At 45.7% G+C, this 24,162-nt stretch overlaps 1 protein-coding gene across 3 annotated transcripts in view; it reads right to left on the bottom strand.

The window, feature by feature from the left end:
* Positions 1-3,273: 3,273 nt before the first annotated feature.
* The window catches only part of qrsl1 (glutaminyl-tRNA amidotransferase subunit QRSL1), an 86,468-nt gene continuing 65,579 nt past the window's right edge, over positions 3,274-24,162 (bottom strand). For all 3 annotated transcript variants that reach the window (XM_072499920.1, XM_072499921.1, XM_072499922.1), the window contains 3 exons: positions 13,704-13,821; positions 12,549-12,754; positions 3,274-4,508 (listed from right to left, as the gene is read on the bottom strand). In XM_072499920.1, the coding sequence (XP_072356021.1) occupies positions 4,285-4,508; positions 12,549-12,754; positions 13,704-13,821 (548 nt within the window). In that variant the 3' untranslated portion in view covers positions 3,274-4,284. The remainder of the gene's footprint in view (positions 4,509-12,548; positions 12,755-13,703; positions 13,822-24,162) is intronic.

Below are 24,162 nucleotides of genomic sequence, written 5' to 3'. Positions count from 1 at the left end.
GGGCGAACCCCAGCTGAGACCCTCTCATGGCGAACTTAATTTTCTCCAGGCAGAGGAAGCCTGCTATGTCTGAAAGCCAGGTCTCCGTTTTCGGGGGCTTCGAGTCCCTCCATGTCAGCAATATACACCTCCGGGCTACCAGGGAAGCAAAGGCCAGAACGTCTGCCTCTCTCTCCTCCTGGATTCCCAGGTCCTGTGATACCCCAAAAATCGCCTCCGGACTCATTACCACCCTTATATTCAATACGTGGACATGGTGTCGGCAAACCCCTGCCAGAATCCCCTCAGTTTTGGACATGCCCAGAACATGTGGACATGGTTTGCTGCCCCCCCGCCCCCGCCACCCCCCCCCCCCCCCCCCCCGCACACCCATCCTCCACCCCAAAGAACCTGCTCATTCGGGCCACTGTCATGTGAGCCCGGTGAACAACCTTAAATTGGATCAGGCTGAGCCTGGCACATGTTGCGGTAGCATTGACCCTTCCTAACGCGTCTGCCCAAAGGCCCTCCTCTATCTCCCCCCCCATCCCCCCCGCTCCTCCTCCCACTTAAGCTTCTACTCCTCGGTCTGCGTCTCCTCCGAACCCACAAGCTCTCTATATATGTCCGAGATGCTCCCCTCCCCTATCCATCCTCTAGAAACCACCCTATCCTGAATCCCCCTTAGCGGCAGGAGTGGGAAGGTTGGTACCTGCTTCCGCAGAAAGTCCCGTACCTGTAAATATTGGAATTAATTTCCCTCCGCCAATGCAAACTTCTCCTCCAGCGCCCTCATACTCGGGAAGCTTCCTTCCAAGAACAAGTCCCCCATCCTCTCAATCCCCGCTCTCCGCCCAATTCGGAACCCCCCGTCCATTCTCCCCGGGGCAAACCGATGGTTATCGCAGATTGGGGACCACAGTGATGCCCCCTCTGCTCCCACATGTCTCCTCCACTGCCCCCAGACTCTCAGGGCTGCCACCACCACTGGACTGGTGGAGTACCGCGCCGGCGGGAAAGGCAGGGGCGCCGTCACCAGTGCCCCTAAACTTGCACCCTTACACGAAGCCACCTCCATGCGCACCCACACCAGCTCCCCCCCCCCCCCCCCCCCCCCCCACCAGCCACCTCCTCACCATGGCTATGTTAGCTGCCCAGTAGTAATTACTGAAATTCGGCAGCGCCAGTCCACCATCTCCCCGATTCCACTCGAGCATTGTGTGGGGGGCTTGCCCCCCCCCCCCCCTCCCACACACACACAAAGCCCACAATAATCTTATTGATCCGCTTTAAAAAAGGACCACAGGATGAAGATGGGGAGGCACTGGCAAATGAAAGGGAACCTCAGAAGGACCGTCATTTTTACCGACTGCATCCTACCCGCCAGAGACAACGGGAACGAATCCCATCTCCGGAGATCCTCCTTCATCTGGTCTACCAACCGGGCCAGGTTCAATTTATGTAGCCTGTACCAATCCCTCGCCATCTGAATACCCAAGTACCTAAAACTGTCCCCTACCATTCTTAGCGGCAGTTCCCCATGTCGCCTCTCCTGACCTCTCGCCTGAACCACAAACAACTCGCTCTTCCCCATATTAAGCTTGTACCCAGAAAACCGGCCGAATTCCCCTGGTATTCCCATAATATCCCCCATCCCCTCCATTGGGTCGGAGACATACAGCAGCAAGTCATCCACATACAGCGAGACTGTGGTCCCCCCCCCAAGACCAGCCCCTTGAGGCTCTCAGAGCAATTGCCAGCGGCTCTATTGCCAGCGCAAACAGCAGTGGGGAGAGGGGATATCCCTGTCTCGCCCCCGGTGTAGTCTGAAATATTCCAAAGTCGTCCTAATTGTCCATACACTAGCGACTGGAGCCTGGTACAGCAACCTAACCCAGTCAACAAAGCCCCTCCCAAACCTGAACCGCTCCAGCATCTCCCATAAGTAATCCCCCTCGACCCGGTCGAAGGCTTTTTCCACGTCCATCGCAACCACCACTTCAGCTTCCCTACCTTCCGAGGGCATCATAATCACATTGAGCAACCTTCTTACATTGGCCACCAGCTGCCTACCTTTAACAAACCCTGTCTGGTCCTCCCCTATAATGTCCGGTACACAGTCCTCAATCCTAAAGGCCAGAATCTTGGCATCCACGTTCAACAAGGATATCGGCTGATAAGAACCGCACAGCTCCGGGTCCTTGTCCCTTTTCAAAATGAGCGAGATCATGGCCTGTGACATCGTCTGGGGTAAAACTCCTCTTTCCTTGGCCTCGTTAAAACCTTCAACAGCACCGGCCCCAATATTCCAGAGAACTTTTTATAGAACTCGACTGGGTACCCGTCCGGCCCCGGGGGCTTCCCCGACTGCATGGCCTTCAAGCCCTCCACTATCTCCTCCAGCCCGACCAGGGCCCCCAGCTCTTCTACCAGCTCCCCGTCCACCTTCGGGAAAGTCAGCCCATCCAAGAAGTGCCTCATTCCTTCCGGTCCCCCGGGGGGCTCCGATCTGTACAACCGACTATAAAATTCCCGAAAGGTACTAATCTCCATGTCATCTCCATATCATCACCCCTTTGAATCTGACCACAACTTCAGGATTTAGTGCAACCAACCTTTAAATCATTCACTGCTTTGCCACAAGCAATGCTTGTGGATAACATTGAGACGTGGACTGAGGGAGGATTGAAGAAAGCCAGAGAAGAAGCAGGATGATGCCGAAGGGCCCCACTAAGGCTCTGGTGCCAACAAACAAATGGATGATCAGTTGAAGTAAAGATTTTATTCAGAAAGGTCTGGACCCTTTTCTGCCCAGTAGAAAAAAGGAGAGGAATGCGAGTGCAGGATAAATTTGGGCCAGAACAGCAGCTTGTCGGTCGCCACCCCAATACAACAGGGGAAGAGTACGAGCATGAAGCCGTTGCCAGTGGAAACTTTCCACTGGCAAGACAGTGGATACCAGAGGACACAGAAATAAAGTAACTGACAAAGTACAAAGGATAAATGAGGAGATTTCTTTAAACAACAAATGATGATAATCTGGTAGAAATAGATTCAAGTCACTGACTCAAGGGGTTTGGATAAATATTTGAAAGCAGAAAATTTAGAGCTATTGGGAAAGAGGGGATGGGACAATTCTTCCACTGAGCTGGCACAGACATGATGGACTGAATGGTCTCCTGTGCTGTATGATTCTATGAAATACATCATCTTCCCTCCATAGAATATCAGCCAAACTTAGTCTCTAAGCATTTGAGAGAATGTGAGCAGCATATATGCAACTAAATGAACAGGTTTCACCAAATATAAATATTTATTTAATTGTTTTTTTTAAAAAAACAACTCAGAAACAAAAACTGAGATGCACTGTAACCTGATGAAGAACTGGGAGCTACGCTGTGTGGCATGATTTCCTACATTGTACAACAGATGGGCAGACACATATCAGCAGAAGGATAAAGCAGTCAGGCAGACAATTGCTTCCTTTTCCAATAAGTATTGAGTTAGCTCCATGTAAAGTAGGCACAACATAATAATGTACCACTGGCTATTAGCGGTGTGCTTTCGCTATGACGTGTCAATTACCTTCGGGTTCGCAACACTACTGTTGACTGGCTAGACATGTCAGTTGGACAGGTTGAAACGCGAGATTTCTTTTCCCCAAAGGGAAGCTTCTTTCACGGGTTTCGGATGACCATCAGGGTGTGAAGATTCATGTCAAATCAAACCTCAGGAGTTCTGACAGAATAGACGGGGGAGGGGGGGAAGAGAAATACCTCCCGTTCAGATCAGTCATGATCTCTTTGAATAGCGGTGCAGACACGATGGGCTGAATGGCCTACTTCTTCTGGTAACTCTCTACAGAATTGCGTTTCCATGAAAGATCTTGGATCATCTGAGCTGGCTGCTCAACATAATTCAGTGGGGTGTTCTTGTCCAAGATGTTATCTGGAACTTTGGGGACTGGAGCAGCTGCTCTTGCATCTTCCTGAATAGATTGGATTCCATACCGGTGTCCCAATATAGCTGCTAACCCACATAACCTCATGGGGCTCACAAACACAGTGTTAATGATCTACCATAGCAACCGGCGTCCATTTGACTTTCCTGGCAGTTGACTACAAAAAGCTGATTAAAGATATTTTTCCAACTCTGGTTCCCACAGGCAGAAAAAGAGAAACACAAATTTAAAAAAAATTACTTACAAGCTTCCCATTCCACCTTGCAATATTAAAACATACACAGTGTTTGTAACATCCAAGCTTCAATTTTTAAAAGAAACAGTCATTTCAAACATTTATGCTTTTAAACAGTCGGAGCCATCACAATTTTGGAGATATCAGGTTTGTGAAGCTCATCACAATTATTTAACAGTCCCTGGAGGTTAATGCATTGAAAATTTATTTGTTGCTCAAACCATTTGGCAACTGTCAGGAGTTGCTTATCACGAAAGGCTTGTCCAATAAACTGAATGCCGAGTGGCAGTCCTCTTCTTGATAGAACAGTAGGGACTGTTACAGCTGGCAGACCTGAAAGGCAAGATGAAAATAAAATCTGTTTTGACCTCATAATACTGTTACTTTATTTCCTTTTCTTTCAGTTGCTTCATTTTGTGGTATTCCCTGACTGAAATGGACAGTGAAAAAAATCTGGAACATACAAAATCATCGAATAACTACAACACAGAACGAGGCCATTTAGCCCATTGTGTCCATGCTGGCCTTCTGTCACAGAAGAAAAGATGACATTTGGTCCATCAGGTCCTTACTGATCCTGAACCACACTGACCATACACAATCTGTTCTACTTTTGATCCAGTTAAAACTGAAAACAGGTTATGTAAAATTGATCAAGTGAAGCGGAGGAATATCAATCTAAATCACTACGTTATTCATCTTTAACAAGGTGTTTACTTGGGCTGACATCTGCCCATGTTCTAAGCAATCGTGATTATCCATAAGCCATCATTGTTAACAAGGGGCTGGTTTAGCACACTGGGCTAAATAGCTGGCTTTTAAAGCAGACCAAGGCAGGCCAGCAGCACGGTTCAATTCCCGTACCAGCCTCCCCGAACAGGCGCCGGAATGCAGCGACTAGGGGCTTTTCACAGTAACTTCATTGAAGCTTACTTGTGACAATAAGCGATTTTCATCTGGGCAATAGTAAGGGATGACATCGGTGCAATGGAGGATAAGGTTGAATCCATTTGGGTGGAAATCAGGAATAGTAAGGCGAAAAAGTAATTGATAGGAATAGTCTATAGACCAGCAAATAGTAACATTATGGTGGGGCAGGCAATAAACAAAGAAATAACTGACTCATGTAGAAACGGTACAGCAGTTATCTTGGGGGATTTTAATCTACATGTCGATTGGTTTAACCAGGTCGGTCAAGGCAGCCTTGAGGAGGGGTTTATAGAATGTATCCGCGATAGTTTCCTAGAACAGTATGTAATGGAACCTACGAGGGAAAAAGTGGTCCTAGATCTGGTCCTGTGTAATGAGACAGGATTGATTAATGATCTCATAGTTAGGGATCCTCTCGGAAGGAGCCATCATAATATGGTGGAATTTAAAATACAGATGGAGGATGAGCAGGTAAAATCAAACACTAGTGTTTTGCACTTAAACAAAGGAGATTACAATGGGATGAGAGACGAGCTAGCTAAGGTAGATTGGGAGCAAAGACTTTATGGTGAAACAGTTGAGGAACAATGGAGAACCTTCCAAGCGATTTTTCACAGTGCTCAGCAAAGGTTTATACCAACAAAAAGGAAGGACGGTAGAAAGAGGGTAAATCGACCGTGGATATCTAAGGAAATAAGTGAGAGTATCAAATTGAAGGAAAAAGCATACAAAGTGGCAATGATTAGTGGGAAGCTAGAGGACTGGGAAATCTTTAGGGGGCAACAGAAAGCGACTAAAAAAGCTATAAAGAAGAGTAAGATAGATTATGAGAGTAAACTTGCTCCGAATATAAATACATACAGTAAACGTTTCTACAAATATATAAAACAAAAAAAGAGTGGCTAAGGTAAATATTGGTCCTTTAGAGGATGAGAAGGGAGATTTAATAATGGGAGATGAGGAAATGGCTGAGGAACTGCACAGATTTTTTGGGTTGGTCTTCACAGTGGAAGACACAAATAACATGCCAGTGACTGATGGAAATTAGGCTATGACAGCTGAGGACCTTGAGATGATTGTTATCACTAACGATGTAGTGATGGGCAAGCTAATGGGGCTAAAGGTAGACAAGTCTCCTGGCCCTGATGGAATGCATCCCAGAGTGCTAAAAGAGATGGCTAGGGAAATTGCAAATGCACTAGTGATAATTTACCAAAATTCACTAGTCTCTGGGGTGGTCCCGGCGGATTGGAAATTAGCAAACGTGACACCACTGTTTAAAAAAGGAGGTAGCAGAAAGCAGGTAATTATAGGCCAGTTAGCTTAACTTCGGTAGTAGGGAAGATGCTGGAATCTATCATCAAGGAAGAAATAGCGAGGCCTCTAGATGGAAATTGTCCCATTGGGCAGACGCAGCATGGGTTCATAAAGGGCAGGTCGTGCCTAACTAATTTAGTGGAATTTTTTGAGGGCATTACCAGTGCGGTAGATAACGGGGAGCCAATGGATGTGGTATATCTGGATTTCCAGAAAGCTTCTGACAAGGTGCCACACAAAAGATTGTTGCATAAGATAACGATGCATGGCATTAAGGGTAAAGTAGTAGCATGGACAGAGGATTGGTTAATTAATAGAAAGCAAATAGTGGGGATTAATGGATGTTTCTCTGGTTGGCAATCAGTAGCTGGTGGTGTCCCTCAAGGTTCAGTGTTGGGCCCACAATTGTTCACAATTTACACAGATGATTTAGAGTTGGGGACCAAGGGCAATGTGTCCAAGTTTGCAGACGACACTAAGATGAGTGATAAAGCAAAAAGTGCAGAGGATACCGGAAGTCTGCAGAGGGATTTGGAGGTTAAGTGAAAGGGCTAGGGTCTGGCAGATGGAATACAATGTTGACAAATGTGAGGTTATCCATTTTGGTAGGAATAATAGCAAAAGAGATGATTATTTAAATGCTAAAATATTAAAACATGCTGCTATGCAGAGAGACCTGGGTGTGCTGATGCATGGGTCGCAAAAAGTTGGTTTACAGGTGCAACAGGTGTTTAAGTAGGCAAATGGAATATTGTCCTTCATTGCTAGAGGGATGGAGTTTAAGACTAGGGCGGTTATGCTGCAATTGTATAAGGTGTTAGTGAGGCCACACCTGGAGTGTTAAGTTCAGTATTGGTTTCCTTATCTGAGAAAGGATGTACTGGCACTGCAGAGGAGATTCACTAGGTTAATCCCAGAGCGGAAGGGGTTGGGTAACGAGGAGAGGTTGAGTAGACTGGGATTGTACTCGTTGGAATTTAGAAGGATGTGGGTGGATCTTATAGAAACGTATAAAATTATGAAGGGAATAGATAGGATAGATGCGGGCACGTTATTTCCACTGGCGGGTGAAAGCAGAACTAGGGGGCATAGCCTCAAAATAACAAAGTAGATTTAGGACTGAGCTCAGGTGGAACTTCTTCACCCAAAGAGTTGTGAATCTATGGAATTCCCTGCCCAGTGAAGCAGTTGAGGCTCCTTCATTAAATGTTTTTAAGATAGAGATAGTTTTTTGAAGAATAAACGATTAAGGGTTATGGTGTTCGGGCCGGAAAGTGGAGCTGAGTCCAAAAAGATCAGCCATGATCTCATTGAATGGTGGAGCAGGCTCGAGGGGCCAGATGGCCTACTCCTGCTCCTAGTTCTTATGTTCATTTTCATTTCATTTCAAGGAGGATGCGGAGATGGCAGAAATTGCTGAGGTCCTAAACTGAATGGAGAGCTGGGGAATTGGGAGGCTGTGTACAGAGGCTGGGGTTCAGTGATGGGAGGTGAGGGGTGGGGGGTGGGTGGTTAAAGGTGGGCGATTGGGAAGGCTAGGCTGTGAGGTATTATCATCAAGGACAGTGTTTCTATCAATGCAGCTATTAATCTCATTACTCGGTTCTTTCAAAAGATATAGAACATAGAACATAGAACAATACAGCGCAGTACAGGCCCTTCGGCCCACGATGTTGCACCGAAACAAAAGCCATCTAACCTACACTATGCCATTATCATCCATATGTTTATCTAATAAACTTTTAAATGCCCTCAATGTTGGCGAGTTCACTACTGTAGCAGGTAGGGCATTCCACGGCCTCACTACTCTTTGCGTAAAGAACCTACCTCTGACCTATATCTATTACCCCTCAGTTTAAGGCTATGTCCCCTCGTGCCAGCCATATCCATCCGCGGGAGAAGGCTCTCACTGTCCACCCTATCCAACCCCCTGATCATTTTGTATGCCTCTATTAAGTCTCCTCTTAACCTTCTTCTCTCCAACGAAAACAACCTCAAGTCCATCAGCCTTTCCTCATAAGATTTTCCCTCCATACCAGGCAACATCCTGGTAAATCTCCTCTGCACCCGCTCCAAAGCCTCCACGTCCTTCCTATAATGCGGTGACCAGAACTGTACGCAATACTCCAAATGCGGCCGTACCAGAGTTCTGTACAGCTGCAACATGACCTCCCGACTCCGGAACTCAATCCCTCTACCAATAAAGGCCAACACTCCATAGGCCTTCTTCACAACCCTATCAACCTGGGTGGCAACTTTCAGGGATCTATGTACATGGACACCTAGATCCCTCTGCTCATCCACACTTTCAAGAACTTTACCATTAGCCAAATATTCCGCATTCCTGTTATTCCTTCCAAAGTGAATCACCTCACACTTCTCTACATTAAACTCCATTTGCCACCTCTCAACCCAGCTCTGCAGCTTATCTATATCCCTCTGTAACCTGCTACATCCTTCCACACTATCGACAACACCACCGACTTTAGTATCGTCTGCAAATTTACTCACCCACCCTTCTGCGCCTTCCTCTAGGTCATTGATAAAAATGACAAACAGCAACGGCCCCAGAACAGATCCTTGTGGTACTCCACTTGTGACTGTACTCCATTCTGAACATTTCCCATCAACCACCACCCTCTGTCTTCTTTCAGCTAGCCAATTTCTGATCCACATCTCTAAATCGCCCTCAATCCCCAGCCTCCGTATTTTTTGCAATAGCCTACCGTGGGGAACCTTATCAAATGCTTTGCTGAAATCCATATACACCACATCAACTGCTCTACCCTCGTCTACCTGTTCAGTCACCTTCTCAAAGAACTCAATAAGGTTTGTGAGGCATGACCTACCCTTCACAAAGCCATGCTGACTATCCCTGATCATATTATTCCTATCTAGATGATTATAAATCTTGTCTCTTATAATCCCCTCCAAGACTTTACCCACTACAGACGTGAGGCTCACCGGTCTATAGTTGCCGGGGTTGTCTCTGCTCCCCTTTTTGAACAAAGGGACCACATTTGCTGTCCTCCAGTCCTCTGGCACTATTCCTGTAGCCAATGATGACATAAAAATCAAAGCCAAAGGTCCAGCAATCTCTTCCCTGGCCTCCCAGAGAATCCTAGGATAAATCCCATCAGGTCCCGGGGACTTATCTATTTTCAGCCTGTCCAGAATTGCCAACACCTCTTCCCTACGTACCTCAATGCCATCTATTCTATTAGCCTGAGGCTCAGCATTCTCCTCCACAACATTATCTTTTTCCTGAGTGAATACTGACGAAAAATATTCATTTAGTATCTCGCCTATCTCTTCAGACTCCACACACAATTTCCCATCCCTGTCCTTGACTGGTCCTACTCTTTCCCTAGTCATTCGCTTATTCCTGACATACCTATAGAAAGCTTTTGGGTTTTCCTTGATCCTTCCTGCCAAATACTTCTCATGTCCCCTCCTTGCTCGTCTTAGCTCTCTCTTTAGATCCTTCCTTGCTACCTTGTAACTATCCATCGCCCCAACCGAAACTTCACACTTCATCTTCACATAGGCCTCCTTCTTCCTCTTAACAAGAGATTCCACTTCCTTGGTAAACCACGGTTCCCTCGCTCGACGCCTTCCTCCCTGTCTGACCGGTACATACCTATCAAGAACACGCAGTAGCTGATCCTTGAACAAGCCCCACTTATCCAGTGTGCCCAACACTTGCAGCCTACTTCTATGTTTACTGGACAGACGCATCTCTCACTGGAAGCAGATTTCAAATATTTAGTGGAAACATTGTCCTTTTAGTTATAAATCTGATTAATTTTAAAGTGCCCATTATATGAGAACACAAATGGATTTCTCATTGCCTGCTGTAGTTAATAAACAAGATCTGCCAATTTCTCTTGTTCCAAATTCAGCAGGGACCAGCTCTTAGAAGCTGCTATTGGGTTTGCTGTCCTGACTCGGAATTATATCGCCGTTCCTGCACAGTCACTGGGACAAAATCCTAGAACTGCCTCCCTAACAGCACTGTGGGTAACCTATACCACATGGACTACAGAAATTCAAGAAGGCACCATCTTCTTAAGGGCATTTAGGAATGGGCACAAATGCTGGCCTAGCCAGTGACATGCATATTTTTAGAACAAATAAAAAGAAAATTTGGTCGCTGACCTTAAAATGAATCACCTTGGGTGCAAAGCTACTTTTCTAGTGCAGTGTTGATGTCTGGAGAATAAGGCTATACAGGATTATATGGCTGGTCCAGTTCAATTTCTTGTCAATGGTAACACTCAGAATTAACTAACTCATTGTAGATAAAATGATCTAGTTCTATCAGCGTTTTACAAGTTGCACACTTAAAAATTCCGACCATTTTACTTTCAGTATTTTTATAATGAAATTTTTTTAAAAATCCCTGGCAGGTAGAAGCACCCATTTTAGGATTGACCTCGAGGACACTCATGAACACATCAACTCCCTTTTGAAGACAGGTTCTCAACACTCTGAATACTACTTCAAATGTCCTCACCAATTATGCATAGGAAAATGCAGTAAGAATACTCCCCTTCCCCAAAACACTGTCAGACTCCAGTCCTCCAACATTGCCCCATATTGGCTTTTGCCTCTCCTTCTGTACCCCACTCCCACTCAGTTCCCCTTTACCCTATACCATCCTCACCCACCCAATACAAGCATAACCTTCATGTTGTTCTCAGACATTGCTCTGTATATCGCTAAATTCCTCCCAGTACTCCCATACCACAGGACGTCATGGAATTCTTGCATTGTTTCCGCTCCCTTGCACATGTTTCAGTTTGATGCCCCCCAATTCCTGGCCTCGCCAATCATTCTTGCAGATCTTGAAATAACTGCGGGTAACGGTTTTCATTGGATCAGCATCACGGCTGGCCTGGAGGTGTGCTGAAAGCTTCAGGGATAACTGCAGTCACTACAAAGCACTGGGCTGGCACAACCAGTCAACATTAGCAATCCCTCGGAGGCTTGACACTTAATACCACCTCCTTACAGCCATGCTGAAATAATTACCTATGGGGATAGAGCTGTGGAGCATCAACGGCAAATGTCATGCTCCTACACTTATTGCAGCATCACCTGCGAGGTGAATTGAGGACAATACTGCGCAGTATCTACCTGGGGACCTTTGGACACAATGGCTTAATTTTGTTGTTCATTAATTCGCTCTCCTGGGTCACCTGCGTCTTCAGTCTACTAATGGATTCAAATTTCCTTTTAGGTTTTTTTATAAAAAAGGCTTTTAGAATTTTAGCCCCCAATCCAGACACACCTTCTAAATTGTGCATGTCCTTTTGAATTTAATAGATGTGTAATCTTGTGCTCCTACCACCATGTACTCCCTACACCTGTTCAACTCTATACCCTAATTATGCCAATATATTGACCATGGAAAATTAGATACAAAAAGCATATTAGTTGTATTAGTTACAGATCCCACCGATAGTCATTCCCACCCAAATTACACCAACAATGGAATCTCTAGGCTGTAGCGATGTAAGCAGTTTTCCTTTGATGGCAGAGTATTTTCGTTAATGGAGAGCAAACAAAATTAAATATGCTAGAACTCCCACAGAGCAGAAGGAGGCCATTCGGCCTATTGAGTCTTCACTGATCCTCTGAAAGAGCACCCTACCTATGCCCACTCCCCCATCCCATCCTCGTAACCCCACCTAACCTGCACATCTTTGGACAGTGGGAGGAAACAGGAACACCCGGAGGAAACCCACGCAGACACGGGGAAATGTGCAAACACCACACAGTCACCCAAGGTCGGAATCGAATCTGGGTCCCTGGCGCTGTGAGGCAGCAGTGCTAACCACTGCACCACCATGTCGTCCCAATTGTCAATGGGAAGTAATGCATGGAAAGTACTGTGAAATATATTTTTAAAATTACATCTCCAAATAACAAGCTTCAGAGCCTGAGTGACACTTTGTCAAAGCTCAGCTCGAAACGTTAGCTCACTTCTCTCTCCACAGACGCTGTCAGACCTGCTGCGATTGTCCAGCGTTTTCTGTTTTTGTTTCAGATTCCAGAAACCACAATAATTTGCTTTTAAAATTAAAAATCTTCTGAGTCTGGTATGTAAAGTGACGTGCACACCTGCTAGGTTTACAGATTGTGTGAAAATATCCTCTTGGACACTCCTTGTCCTGTTATCTTCTTTGATAAACTCAAGATAAGTGGCAGCATCGCTGAGAGTTGTGGGTGTAAGAAGGACATCAACACCGGATCCAAATACCTTCAGAAAATCATTGGCAATGAGGCGTCTCACTCTCTGGGCTTTTATAAAATAGTGATCATAATTCCTGAGAGAATTCAACAAGGAAATAAAAGAATATTTATATCATAAAGAAATGACAACAAACTTTTAGACAAAGCGCAATGTTCCAACATGAAGATGACAATATTTAAAACAGACAGTAGCCTATGTGATTCCTCTCTCCAGCCCTAATGAATAACCGGATAGCTGAATTGTGTGCAGAAACTGAACAAATTAATATTTTTTATTTTAAAATCTAAGAGTGAATTCTCTGATCTTTATAGCACCTCACCATGCCTCTCTAAGTGTCGCAGATTATTTTTGAAAATAAATTTAGAGACCCCAATTATTTTTTTCCAATTAAGGGCAATTTAGCATGGCCAATCCACCTAACCTGCACATCTTTGGGTTGTGGGGATGAAACCCAAGCAGACACAGGGAGAATGTGCAAACTCCACACAGACAGTTATCCGGGGCTGGGATTGTACCGGGATCCTCAGCGCCATAGGCAGCAGTGCTAACCACTGCACCACCGTGCCACCCGAAGTGTCTCAGACTGTTTCATGTATGAAATACAGATGAATAATCTGTTTTCTGCGGTTTCTGTTGAGGGAATTTTTTAAAATCAGGACACCATGAAAATCCTTATTAAACAATTCCTTGGGACTTTACCGTGATCCCATAACAACCAGACAGCTTATCTCAAGAACAGCACCTCCAGCAATGAGCTACTTCCTCAGTACTGCATTGTGGTGTTAGTCTAAATTATATGCTCACTACCTTCTGATCAGACGCCAGAGTTCTTTCAACTGAGACCAACTAACATGCAAATTAGAAGTGCAGATTTAATTAATACCGTTATTGAATTAAAATTGCAGAAATTTTAATTTTGTCTACATGTTAAAGATTATCCGGTGTCATGTACTTGACCCACATGATAAGAGATAAACCACATTAAAACCAACAGCATCAAAGCTGGGAAGAAGCTGCCTCACTGTTTTAAAAGGAAGTAATTTCCTGCCAGGATTCTTCCTCGGACAGCGTCATTGAATCCTTCATGTCTCGTTGCTGCATACAAGGCTTCTGTGGAAGTTTCAACTTCACTGCGGTGCCCTTGAAACAAAACGATGAAATCAAGAACAGGGCAGAATGGTGGAGTTTACCATCACACATAGAACATAACAGTGCAGTACAGGCCCTTCGGCCTTCGATGTTGCGCCGACCTGTGAAACCACTCGAATGCCCATCTACACTATTCCCTTATCGTCCATATGTCTATCCAATGACCATTTGAATGCCCTTAGTGTTTGCGAGTCCACTACTGTTGCAGGCAGGGCATTCCACGCCCTCACTACTCTCTGAGTAAAGAACCTACCTCTGACATCTGTCCTATATCTATCTCCTCTCAATTTAAAGCTATGCCCCCTCGTGCTAGACATCACCATCCGAGGAAAAAGTCTCTCACTGTCCATCCTATCTAATCCTCTGATCATCTTGTATGCCTCAATTAAGTCACCTCTTAACCTTCTTCTCTCTACAAAAACAGCCTCAAGTCCCTCAGCCTTCCCTCATAAGATCTTCTCTCCATACCAGGCAACATGCTGGTAAATCTCCTCTGCACCCTTTCCAATGCTTCCACATCCTTCCTATAAATGTGGCTGCACCAGAGTTTTGTACAGCTGCAACATGACCTCATGGCTCCGAAACTCAATCCCTCTACCAATAAAAGCTAACACACCATACGCCTTCTCAACAACCCTCTCAACCTGGGTGGCAACTTTCAGGGATCTATGTACATGGACACCGAGATCTCTCTGCTCATCCACACTACCAAAAATCTTATCATGAGCCCAGTACTCAGTCTTCCTGTTATTCCTTCCAAAATGAATCACCTCACACTTTTCTGCATTAAACTCCATTTGCCACCTCTCAGCCCAGCGCTGCAGCTTATCTATGTCCCTCTGTAACTTGTAATATCCTTCCGCACTGTCCACAACTCCACCGACTGGGGCAGCACGGTAGCATTAGTACATAGAACGATACAGCGCAGTACAGGCCCTTCGGCCCACAATGTTGCACCGACATGGGAAGTCAAAAAACAAAAGCCATCTAACCTACACTATGCCATTATCATCCATATGCTTATCCAATAAACTTATAAATGCCCTCAATGTTGGAGAGTTCACTACTGTTGCAGGTAGGGCATTCCACGGCCTCACCACTCTTTGCGAAAAGAACCTACCTCTGACCTCTGTCCTATATCTATTACCCCTCAGTTTAAGGCTATGTCCCCTCGTGCTAGCCATTTCCATTCGCGGGAGAAGGCTCTCACTGCCCACCCTATCTAACCCTCTGATCATTTTGTATGCCTCTATTAAGTCTCCACTTAACCTTCTTCCCTCTAACGAAAACAACCTCAAGTCCATCAGCCTTTCCTCATAAGATTTTCCCTCCATACCAGGCAACATCCTGGTAAATCTCCTCTGCACCCGTTCCAAAGCTTCCACGTCCTTCCTATAATGAGGTGACCAGAATTGTACGTAATACTCCAAATGCGGCCGTACCAGAGTTTTGTACAGCTGCAACATGATCTCATGACTCCGGAACTCAATCCCTCTACCAATAAAGGCCAACACACCATAGGCCTTGTGGGTAGCACAATTGCTTCACAGCTCCAGGGTCCCAGGTTCGATTCCGGCTTGGGTCACTGTCTGTGTGGAGTCTGCACACCCTCCCCGTGTCTGCGTGGGTTTCCTCCGGGTGCTCCAGTTTCCCCCCACAGTCCAAAGATGTGTTTAGGTGGATTGGCCATGATAAATTGCCCTTAGTGTCCAAAATTGCCCTTAGTGTTGGGTGGAGGTGTTGACTATGGGTAGGGTGCTCTTTCCAAGAGCCGGTGCAGACTCAATGGGCCGAATGGCCTCCTTCTGCACTTTAAATTCTATGATACTCTATGACTTTAGTGTCATCTGCAAATTTACTCACCCATCCTTCTACGCCCTCCTCCAGGTCATTTATAAAAATTACAAACAGCAGTGGTCCCAAAACAGATCCTTGTGGTACACCACTAGTAACTGGACTCTAGTCTGAACATTGCCCATCAACCACCACCCTTTGTCTTCTTCCAGCCAGCTAATTTCTGATCCAAACTGCTAAATCACCCTGAATCCCATGCCTCCGTATTTTCTGTAGTAGCCTACCGTGGGGAACCTTATCAAATGCTTTACTGAAATCCATATACACCACATCAACTGCTTTACCCTCATCCACCTGTTTGGTCACCTTCTCAAAGAACTCAATAAGGTTTGTGAGGCACGACCTACCCTTCACAAAACCGTGTTGACTATCTCTAATCAAATTATTCCTTTCCAGATGATTATACATCCTATCTCTTATAAACCTTTCCAAGACTTTGCCCACAACAGAAGTAAGGCTCACTGGTCTATAGTTACCGGGGTTGTCGCTACTCCACTTCTTGAACAAGGGGACAACATTTGCTATCCTCCAGTCTTCTGGCACTATTCCTGTAGACAAAGATGGCTTAAAGATCAAAGCCAAAGGCTCAGCAATCTCCTCCCTAGCTGCCCAGAGAATCCTAAGATAAATCCCATCCGGCCCAGGGGACTTATCTATTTTCACACTTTCCAGAATTGCTAACACCCCCTCCTTATGAACCTCAAGCCCTTCTCGTCTAGTAGCCTGAATCTCAGTATTCTCCTTGACAACACTGTCTTTTCCCTGTGTGAATACTGATGAAAAATATTCATTTAGCACCTCTCCTATCTCCTCGGACTCCACGCACAACTTCCCACTACTGTCCTTGACTGGCCCTATTCTTACCCTAGTCATTCTTTTATTCCTGACATATTTATAGAAAGCTTTAGGGTTATCCTTGATCCTACCTGCCAAAGACGTCTCATGTCCCCTCCTGGCTCTTCTTGCTCTCTCTTTAGGTCCTTCGTAGCTAACTTGTAACTCTCGAGCGCCCTAACTGAACCTTCATGTCTCATCTTTACATAAGCCTCCTTCTTCCTCTTGACAAGTGTTTTGACTGCTTTAGTAAACCACAGTTCCCTCGCTCGACCACTTCCTCCCTGCCTGACAGGTACATACTTTTCAAGGACACGCAGTAGCTGTTCCTTGAACAAGCTCCATATTTCCATTGTGCCCATCCCCTGCAGTTTTCCTCTCCATCTGATGCATCCTAAGTCTTGCCTCATCGCATCATAATTGCCTTTCCCCCAGATATAACTCTTGTCCTGCGGTATATACCTATCCCTTTCAATCACTAAAATAAACGTAATCGAATTGTGGTCACTATCACCAAAGTGCTCACTTACCTCCAAATCTACCACCGGTCATGGTTCATTACCAAGCACCAAATCCAATATGGCCTTGCCTCTCGTTGGCCTATCTACATACTGTGTCAGGAAACCCTCCTGCACACATTGGACAAAAACGGACCCATCTAAAGTACTTGAACTATAGCGTTTCCAGTCAATATTTGGAAAGTTGAAGTCCCCCATAACAACTACCCTGTTGCTTTCGTTCCTATCCAGAATCATCTTTGCAATCCTTTCCTCTATATCTCTGGAACTTTTTGGAGGCCTATAGAAAACCCCTAACTGGGTGACCTATCCTTTCCTGTTTCTAATCTCAGCCCATACTACCTCAGAAGACGAGTCCTCATCAAACGTCCTTTCTGCCACCATAATACTGTCCTCGACTAACAATGCCACCCCTCCCCCTCTTTTACCACCTTCCCTGAGCTTACTGAAATATCTAAACCCCGGCACCTGCAACAACCATTTCTGTCCCTGCTCTATCCATGTCTCCGAAATGGCCACAACATCGAAGTCCCAGGTACCAACCCATGCCGCAAGTTCACCCACCTTATTCCGGATGCTCCTGGCATTGAAGAAGACACACTTTAAACCACCTTCCTGCCTGCCGGTATACTCCTGCAACTTTGAAACCTTACTCATGACCTCACTACTCTCAACCTCCTGTATACTGTATACATTGCGGATATTTAACATACCTCCAGTAGTTTGGAAGCATGCATTGTTTCTGTTAAAACAGGAAAATGAGCTATGGCAACAGCGCAAATGTCACGTATCATTGACAAGGGATACTTTTCCATCACACATGCAAGTGACAAATATTTAAAAACTGGCAATTGAGTGTTTCACCCGACCATTATGTGCTTTCTATGTCCGAAGCTCTGGAATTCTCTCCTCAAATCTCTGTCTCTCCTGGAAATACCCAGCAGGTCTGGCAGTAGCTTTGGAGAGAAAAGCAGTTAACGTTTCCGAACCTGGTACCGATGAAAAGTCACGACCTGAAACTTCAATTTTTTTTCTCTCACTACAGATGTTACCAAACCTGTTGCATATTTTCAGCATCTTCTGTTATTTCAGATATCCGGCATCCACAGTATTTCAATTATGTGTGAAGGATCAATCTGACTCCTTGGCATTTATTTGCCAGGATATGGAAACCCCAACTTCTTACAGTTTCACCGGCTTATTCTGAGCTAACTGGACACCTTCGAATGTCAAAATGTGGAAAATTACAAGATGTTCTGCAAAATTATTTAGTAAAGATCTTGCATTTATATAGTGCCTGTCACATCCTCAGAATGTTTGAAGGAGCTTATAGCCAATTAATTACAGTGGTCTGTATTCATTAAGGGAAATGTGAGGCAGAATTGGTCGTTACCAGCTCACATAATACATTACCTTCGAACTTCATTAAATTTCATTGATTCATTGTTGCCTGGAATGGAGAGTAGGTCTTATGAGGAAAGGTTGAGGGTGCTCTACCTTTTCTCATTAGAACGGAGAAGGATGAGGGGAGACTTGATAGAGGTTTATAAGATGATCAGGGGGATAGAGCAGACAGTCAGAGACTTTTTCCCCGGGTAGAACAAACCATTACAAGGGGACATGAATTTAAGGTGAATGGTGGAAGATATAGGGGGATGTCAGAGGTAGGTTCTTTATCCAGAGAGTAGAGGGGGCATGGAATGCACTGCCTGTGGAAATAGTTGAGTCGGAAACATTAGGGACCTTCAAGCGGCTATTGGATGGATTACAGTAGAATGATGGGATGTAGATTGGTTTGTTCTTAATCTAGGACAAAAGTTCGGCACAACATCGTGGGCCGAAGGGCCTGTTCTGCTGTATTTTCTATGTTCTGTGTTGAAAGAACAAGATCAGACTGCAGTATTTGCTGATACTGTTCGAACACTCTCTCCAATTGGAGGTGGAACCAACATTTAATGAGATTGGCTGAGTGCAAGATGTAACCAGAAGGATGACGACCATTCAGTCACACATTCTTTGGTGGTTTGTGATTCTCACCATGTACTTGTGGGCAGCCCCTGGTGTCTGCATTTGCCTGGGTGAAGGTTTTAAAAGGGGGGTCTGCTTGCAGTTGAATTAGCACAAGGGTGATATAGTTGGCAAGGGGAGGTTGAAATTGAAATGAGCGAGGCACATCCAAACAGTAATGATGAGTGATTTTTTAAAATATTAAATTTACAGGATGTGGGCATTACTGCTTAGGCCAGCATTTATTGCCCATCCCTAGATGCCCTTCAGAAGGTGGTGGTGAGTTGCCTTCTTGAACCGCTGCAGTCCTTGAGGTGTAGGTACATCCTACAGTAGGTACAGTGCTGTTAGGGAGGTCCAGGATGTTGCCCCAGCGACAGTGAAGGAACAGCGATATATTTCCAAGTGAGTGACTTGGAGGGGAAACTCAAGGTGGTGGTGTTCCCAGCTATCTGCTGCTCTTGTCCTTCTAGATGGTAGTGGTCATGGGTTTAGAAGGTGCTGTCTAAGGAACTTTGGTGAGTTACTACAATGCATCTTGTAGATGACGAATCAGACTACAGGAGGGAGATAAATTGCTTGGTGCATGGTGTACCGCAAACAACCTCTCTAAATGTTGGAAAGTCCAAGGAACTGATCATCGACTTCAGGAAGCGTAGCACGACACACACTCCCGTCTGTATCAATGGCTCCGAAGTAGAGATGGTCGATAGCTTTAAGTTCCTGGGGGTCACCATCACCAACAGTCTGTCCTGGTCCACTCATGTTGATGCAACAGTCAAGAAAGCCCAACAATGTCTCTACGTCCTATGAAGCTAAAGAAATTTGGTATGTCTGCATCGACTCTCACAAACGTTTACAGATGTGCCATAGAAAGCATCCTATCCGGCTGCATCACAGCTTGGTATGGCAATTGCTCGGTCCAAAATCTCAAGAAACTGCAGAGTGTGGTGAATGCAACCCAACATATCACACAAGCTTGCCACCCTCCCATTGATTCTGTATACACCTCTCACTGCCTCAGGAAGGCAGACAGCATTATCAGAGACCCCTCCCACCCAGGCATTGCCTTCTTCCAGACCCTTCCATCAGGCAGAAGATACAGAAGTTTGAAGACTCGCACATCCAGACATAGGAACAGCTTCTTCCCCACAGCTACCAGACTCCTCAACAACTCTCCCTTGGATTGATCTGTTCCCTGTAAGAACACTATTCACGACGCCCTATGCGGCTCTTGCTCATGTATTTGCTTTGTTTGCCCCCTTGTTCCACACTGTAACTAATCACTGTTTTTCAATGTACCATTTGTCATGTTCTCTGTTAATTATTCTTTTTTTGTCTACTATGTACGTACAGTGTACGTTCCCTCGGCCGCAGAAAAATACTTTTCACTGTACTTCAGTACATGTGACAATAAATCAAATCAATCAATCGAAGATGGTACACACGGCTGCCACTGTTTGTCGGTGGTGGAGGGTTTAAATGTTTGTGGGAGGAGGAGTAATCAAGTGGGCTGCTTTGCTGCATTGTCCCGGATGGTGTTGAGCTTCTTGAGTGTTGTTGGAGCTGCACTCATCCAGGCAAGTGGAGAGTATTCCATTACACTTCTGACTTGTGCCTTGTAGATGGTGGACACGCTTTGGGGAGGGGGGGGGTGAGTTACTCACCATCGGGTTCCTAGCCTTTGACCTGCCCAGGTAGTCACAGTATTAATATGGCTAGTCCAGTTCAGTTTCTGATCAATAGTTATCCTCAGGATGTGGGGAATTCAGCGATGGTAATGCCATTGAATGTCAAGATTAGATCCTCTCTTGTGGGAGATGGTCATTGCCTGGCACTTGTATAGTGTGAATGTAACATTCGCCACTTGTCAGCCCATGCCTGGATATTATCCAGATCTTGTTGCCTTTGGACATGGACTGCTTCATTATCTGAGGAGTCGTGGAATGGGTCTGAACATTGTGTAGTCATCTGCAAACATCCCCACTTCTGACCTTATGGTGGAAGGGGAATCAATGATGAAGCAGCTGAAGATGGTTGGGCCTAGGACACTATCCTGAGGAACTCCTGCAGTGATGTCCTAGAGATGAGATGATTGACCTCCAACCCCACAACCATCTTCCTTTATCCAACCAGTGTAGTGTTTTCCCCCTGATTCCCATCGACTCCAGTTTAGCTAGGCTCCTTGATGCCATACTTGGTCAAATGCTGCCTTGATGTCCATATCTGAACCAAGGTTGTAATGAGGTCGTGAGCTGAGTGACCCTAGCGGAATCGAAACTGAGCGTCCGTGAGCAGGTTATTACTGAGCAAGTGCTGCTTGATAGTATTGCTGATGACTCCTTCCATCATTTTGCTGATGATGGAGAGTAGACTGATCGGGTGGTAATTGGCTGGGTTGGATTTGTCCTGTTTCTTGTGTACAGGACACTCCTGGGCAATTTGCCACATTGCCAGGTAGGTGCCGGTGTTGTAATTGTACTGGAACAGCTTGGCTAGAGGTGCGGCAAGTTCTGGAGCACAACTTTTCATTACTATTGCCGGGATACTTTCAGGGCCCACAGCCTTTGCTGTATTCAGTGCCTTCAGCCGTTTCTTGATAGCACGTGGAGTGAATCGTATTGGCTGAAGACTGATATCTGTGATGCTGGGGACCACCGGAGGAGACCGAGATGGATCATCCACTCGGCACTTCTGGCTGAAGATTATTGCAAATGCCTCAGCCTCGTCTTTTGCACACATGTCCTGGGCTCCTCCATCATTGAGGATGGGGATATTTGTGGAGCCTCCTCCTCCAGTGAGTTGTTCAAGAGTTGGAGGAGCATTGATATTCATACTCAGCTTCCTCTGCCTCAGGTTTACTGCTCATAAACATCAAGCAGGACTTTATATGACTAAATCGGGGTGGGATATGTGGGGGGGGGGCACGTTTGGGAACTCCATTTAGATCCTTCATGGTCCGCATCCCACCCGTGGCGATCTTGCAGCGGGCAGGCGTGGAATACTCCGGCCCCTAGTTTATACTCCGTTTTGTCAGTGTATTTTTGTCATTCCATCATGACATAAAAAACTGCTTTTAACTTCTTATTTTTCAGCATTTTGCTAACAACATTTTAAATATGAGTTGCTCTTGTTTGTTTGATTGGGCTCAGGTTGAAACAATGATGATGCTCCCCTGGTTGTTCAGTGAGTTTTATCAGTCAGTAGGTGAACCATGCAAACCAGGAAGACTTCAGGTTGGATGTTCAGTCAGATTTAGATGGTCTCTCTAAGGTTGGAGGTAGGGCAACACAATTGGTTTCATCACATGTGGCTTGGAAGGGAAAAATTGTTAACGTTTTCTGCTCCTTATTGAACTCAGCAACTTCACAACATCGTGGGCCAAAGGGCCTGTTCTGTGCTGTATTTTCTATGTTCTATGTTCTGCCGAAAATAGTCCTTTGTAGACAACGAACAAAGAACAAATAGGGTTTTTTGATCGGATGGCCCACATAATTTGCATTAGTTATCAGGGTTGAAATAAGGCAGTGTTATATAAAGGCACAGAGTCTTATCACAGAATGCCGGGTGTCACTGTCTGGATCAGCATTTTTATTGCCCATTGCCCTTGAGAAGATGATGGTGAGCCACCTTCTTGAACTGCTGCAGTCATGGGATAAATACTGAGCGGAAAAATACTTTATAACAACAAAATTGGAAATGTTTAGGGATGGTGCCAAGGCGTGGGGGGCAGTTTTGATGGTCCTGCTGGTCTTTCCCTGTCTATCTTTTTGATATTATTGTAGAACTGAATACTGAAATCACCCCCATCTAGATTCACAAAACTGGCAGAAATACAATTGGGTTCTCCCCATGGGCTGGGTAAATTTGGTAGGCATAAAGATAAATCACTGTATCTTAAATTTCCATGGCGCCAGACTTCCTAACTGGACTCAATTTAGTCCATGCCATGATTTCACCAGCTGTTTAACCTGCTTACACTGAATGGATATCTCAATTTCCGATCCCGTTGTGCTGGGAAAATAGTGGGAAAGACCAAAAACGAGATTTGCACCGAGCATAAACCATTTTGCAATTCACCCGCCCCGGTCACGATGGCAAGATCCAGATCTTTCTCAAAAATGACGAGAAGCTCATTAAGCCTAATTTGCATTCATTTCAATCTCATCAGTTAGAGTGAAGTCCTAGGAGTCACCGGACTCCCCAGCGAGAGGCCACGCGGGCGTCGTTCAGTGTTCCGCTACAAAAATCGGAAGCTGGAGCAATGGCTACCGAGGGCAAGTGAGGAGGGGATTAGGCGTTTTCTTGACCAGCATCTGCTCAAGGACACCGTAGCATCTGGCCCTGTGCTCTGGTGGAGTGGGGGGGGGGGGTGTCTTCAGGGGGTCTGGGGTTTTCGGGGTGCTGGAGGGGGCCAGGTCAGGGGTTGCTCCTCGGCTGGGGTGAGGGGGCTTTAGGGGGGTTGGCATTGTTCGGGGCTGGAGGGGGCCAGGTCGGGGCTCGCCCCTAGGCCGGGGGTGCTTGTGTCTGTGAGCCCTTCAGGGCATCTGTTGTTAAATAAATTTAGAGTACCCATTATTTTTTTTTCCAATCAAGGGGCAATTTAGCATGGCCATCCATCTTTGGGTTGTGGGGGCGAAACCCATGCAAACACGGGGAGAATGTGTAAACTCCACACGGACAGTGACCCAGAGCCGGGATCGAACCCGGGTCCTCAAGAGCCGTAGGCAGCAGTGCTGACCACTGTGCCGTCCAGGCCATCTTTAAATATTGTGACTCTCATGACAGCCTGTCTGTCCTACCAAGCTCTCACAGGACAGAGCCCTGCTGCACCTTCTCTCATGAATGTCAATTTCACCCCTTTGACTGTCAGCTGTCCCTTGCTTCACAGCTGAAGGCTATCGCAAAGGTGGGATTAGCCTTGTTAGTTGTGAGAGCTGTTCATGCTCCCTGAACTCTCAAGCGCCTCCTCGATGGAACAAGTGCCATGTCTGAGAGGATGGTTAGTCGACTGCGTGTCCAGCAATCTTTGATGCCTGAACAGTGTGCCTGAACTCTAGGAGCGTCGGCACCATAGAGGCAGCATTCAACAATTAAAATACTGGAGAGCAGGGCTTCA

This window comes from Scyliorhinus torazame, chromosome 4, assembly GCF_047496885.1.
Source record: "Scyliorhinus torazame isolate Kashiwa2021f chromosome 4, sScyTor2.1, whole genome shotgun sequence".
In the NCBI taxonomy this organism is placed as follows: Eukaryota; Metazoa; Chordata; class Chondrichthyes; order Carcharhiniformes; family Scyliorhinidae; genus Scyliorhinus; species Scyliorhinus torazame.
Note: the sequence above shows the minus strand (reverse complement) of the source record. Positions and strands in the feature narration are given on the sequence as shown.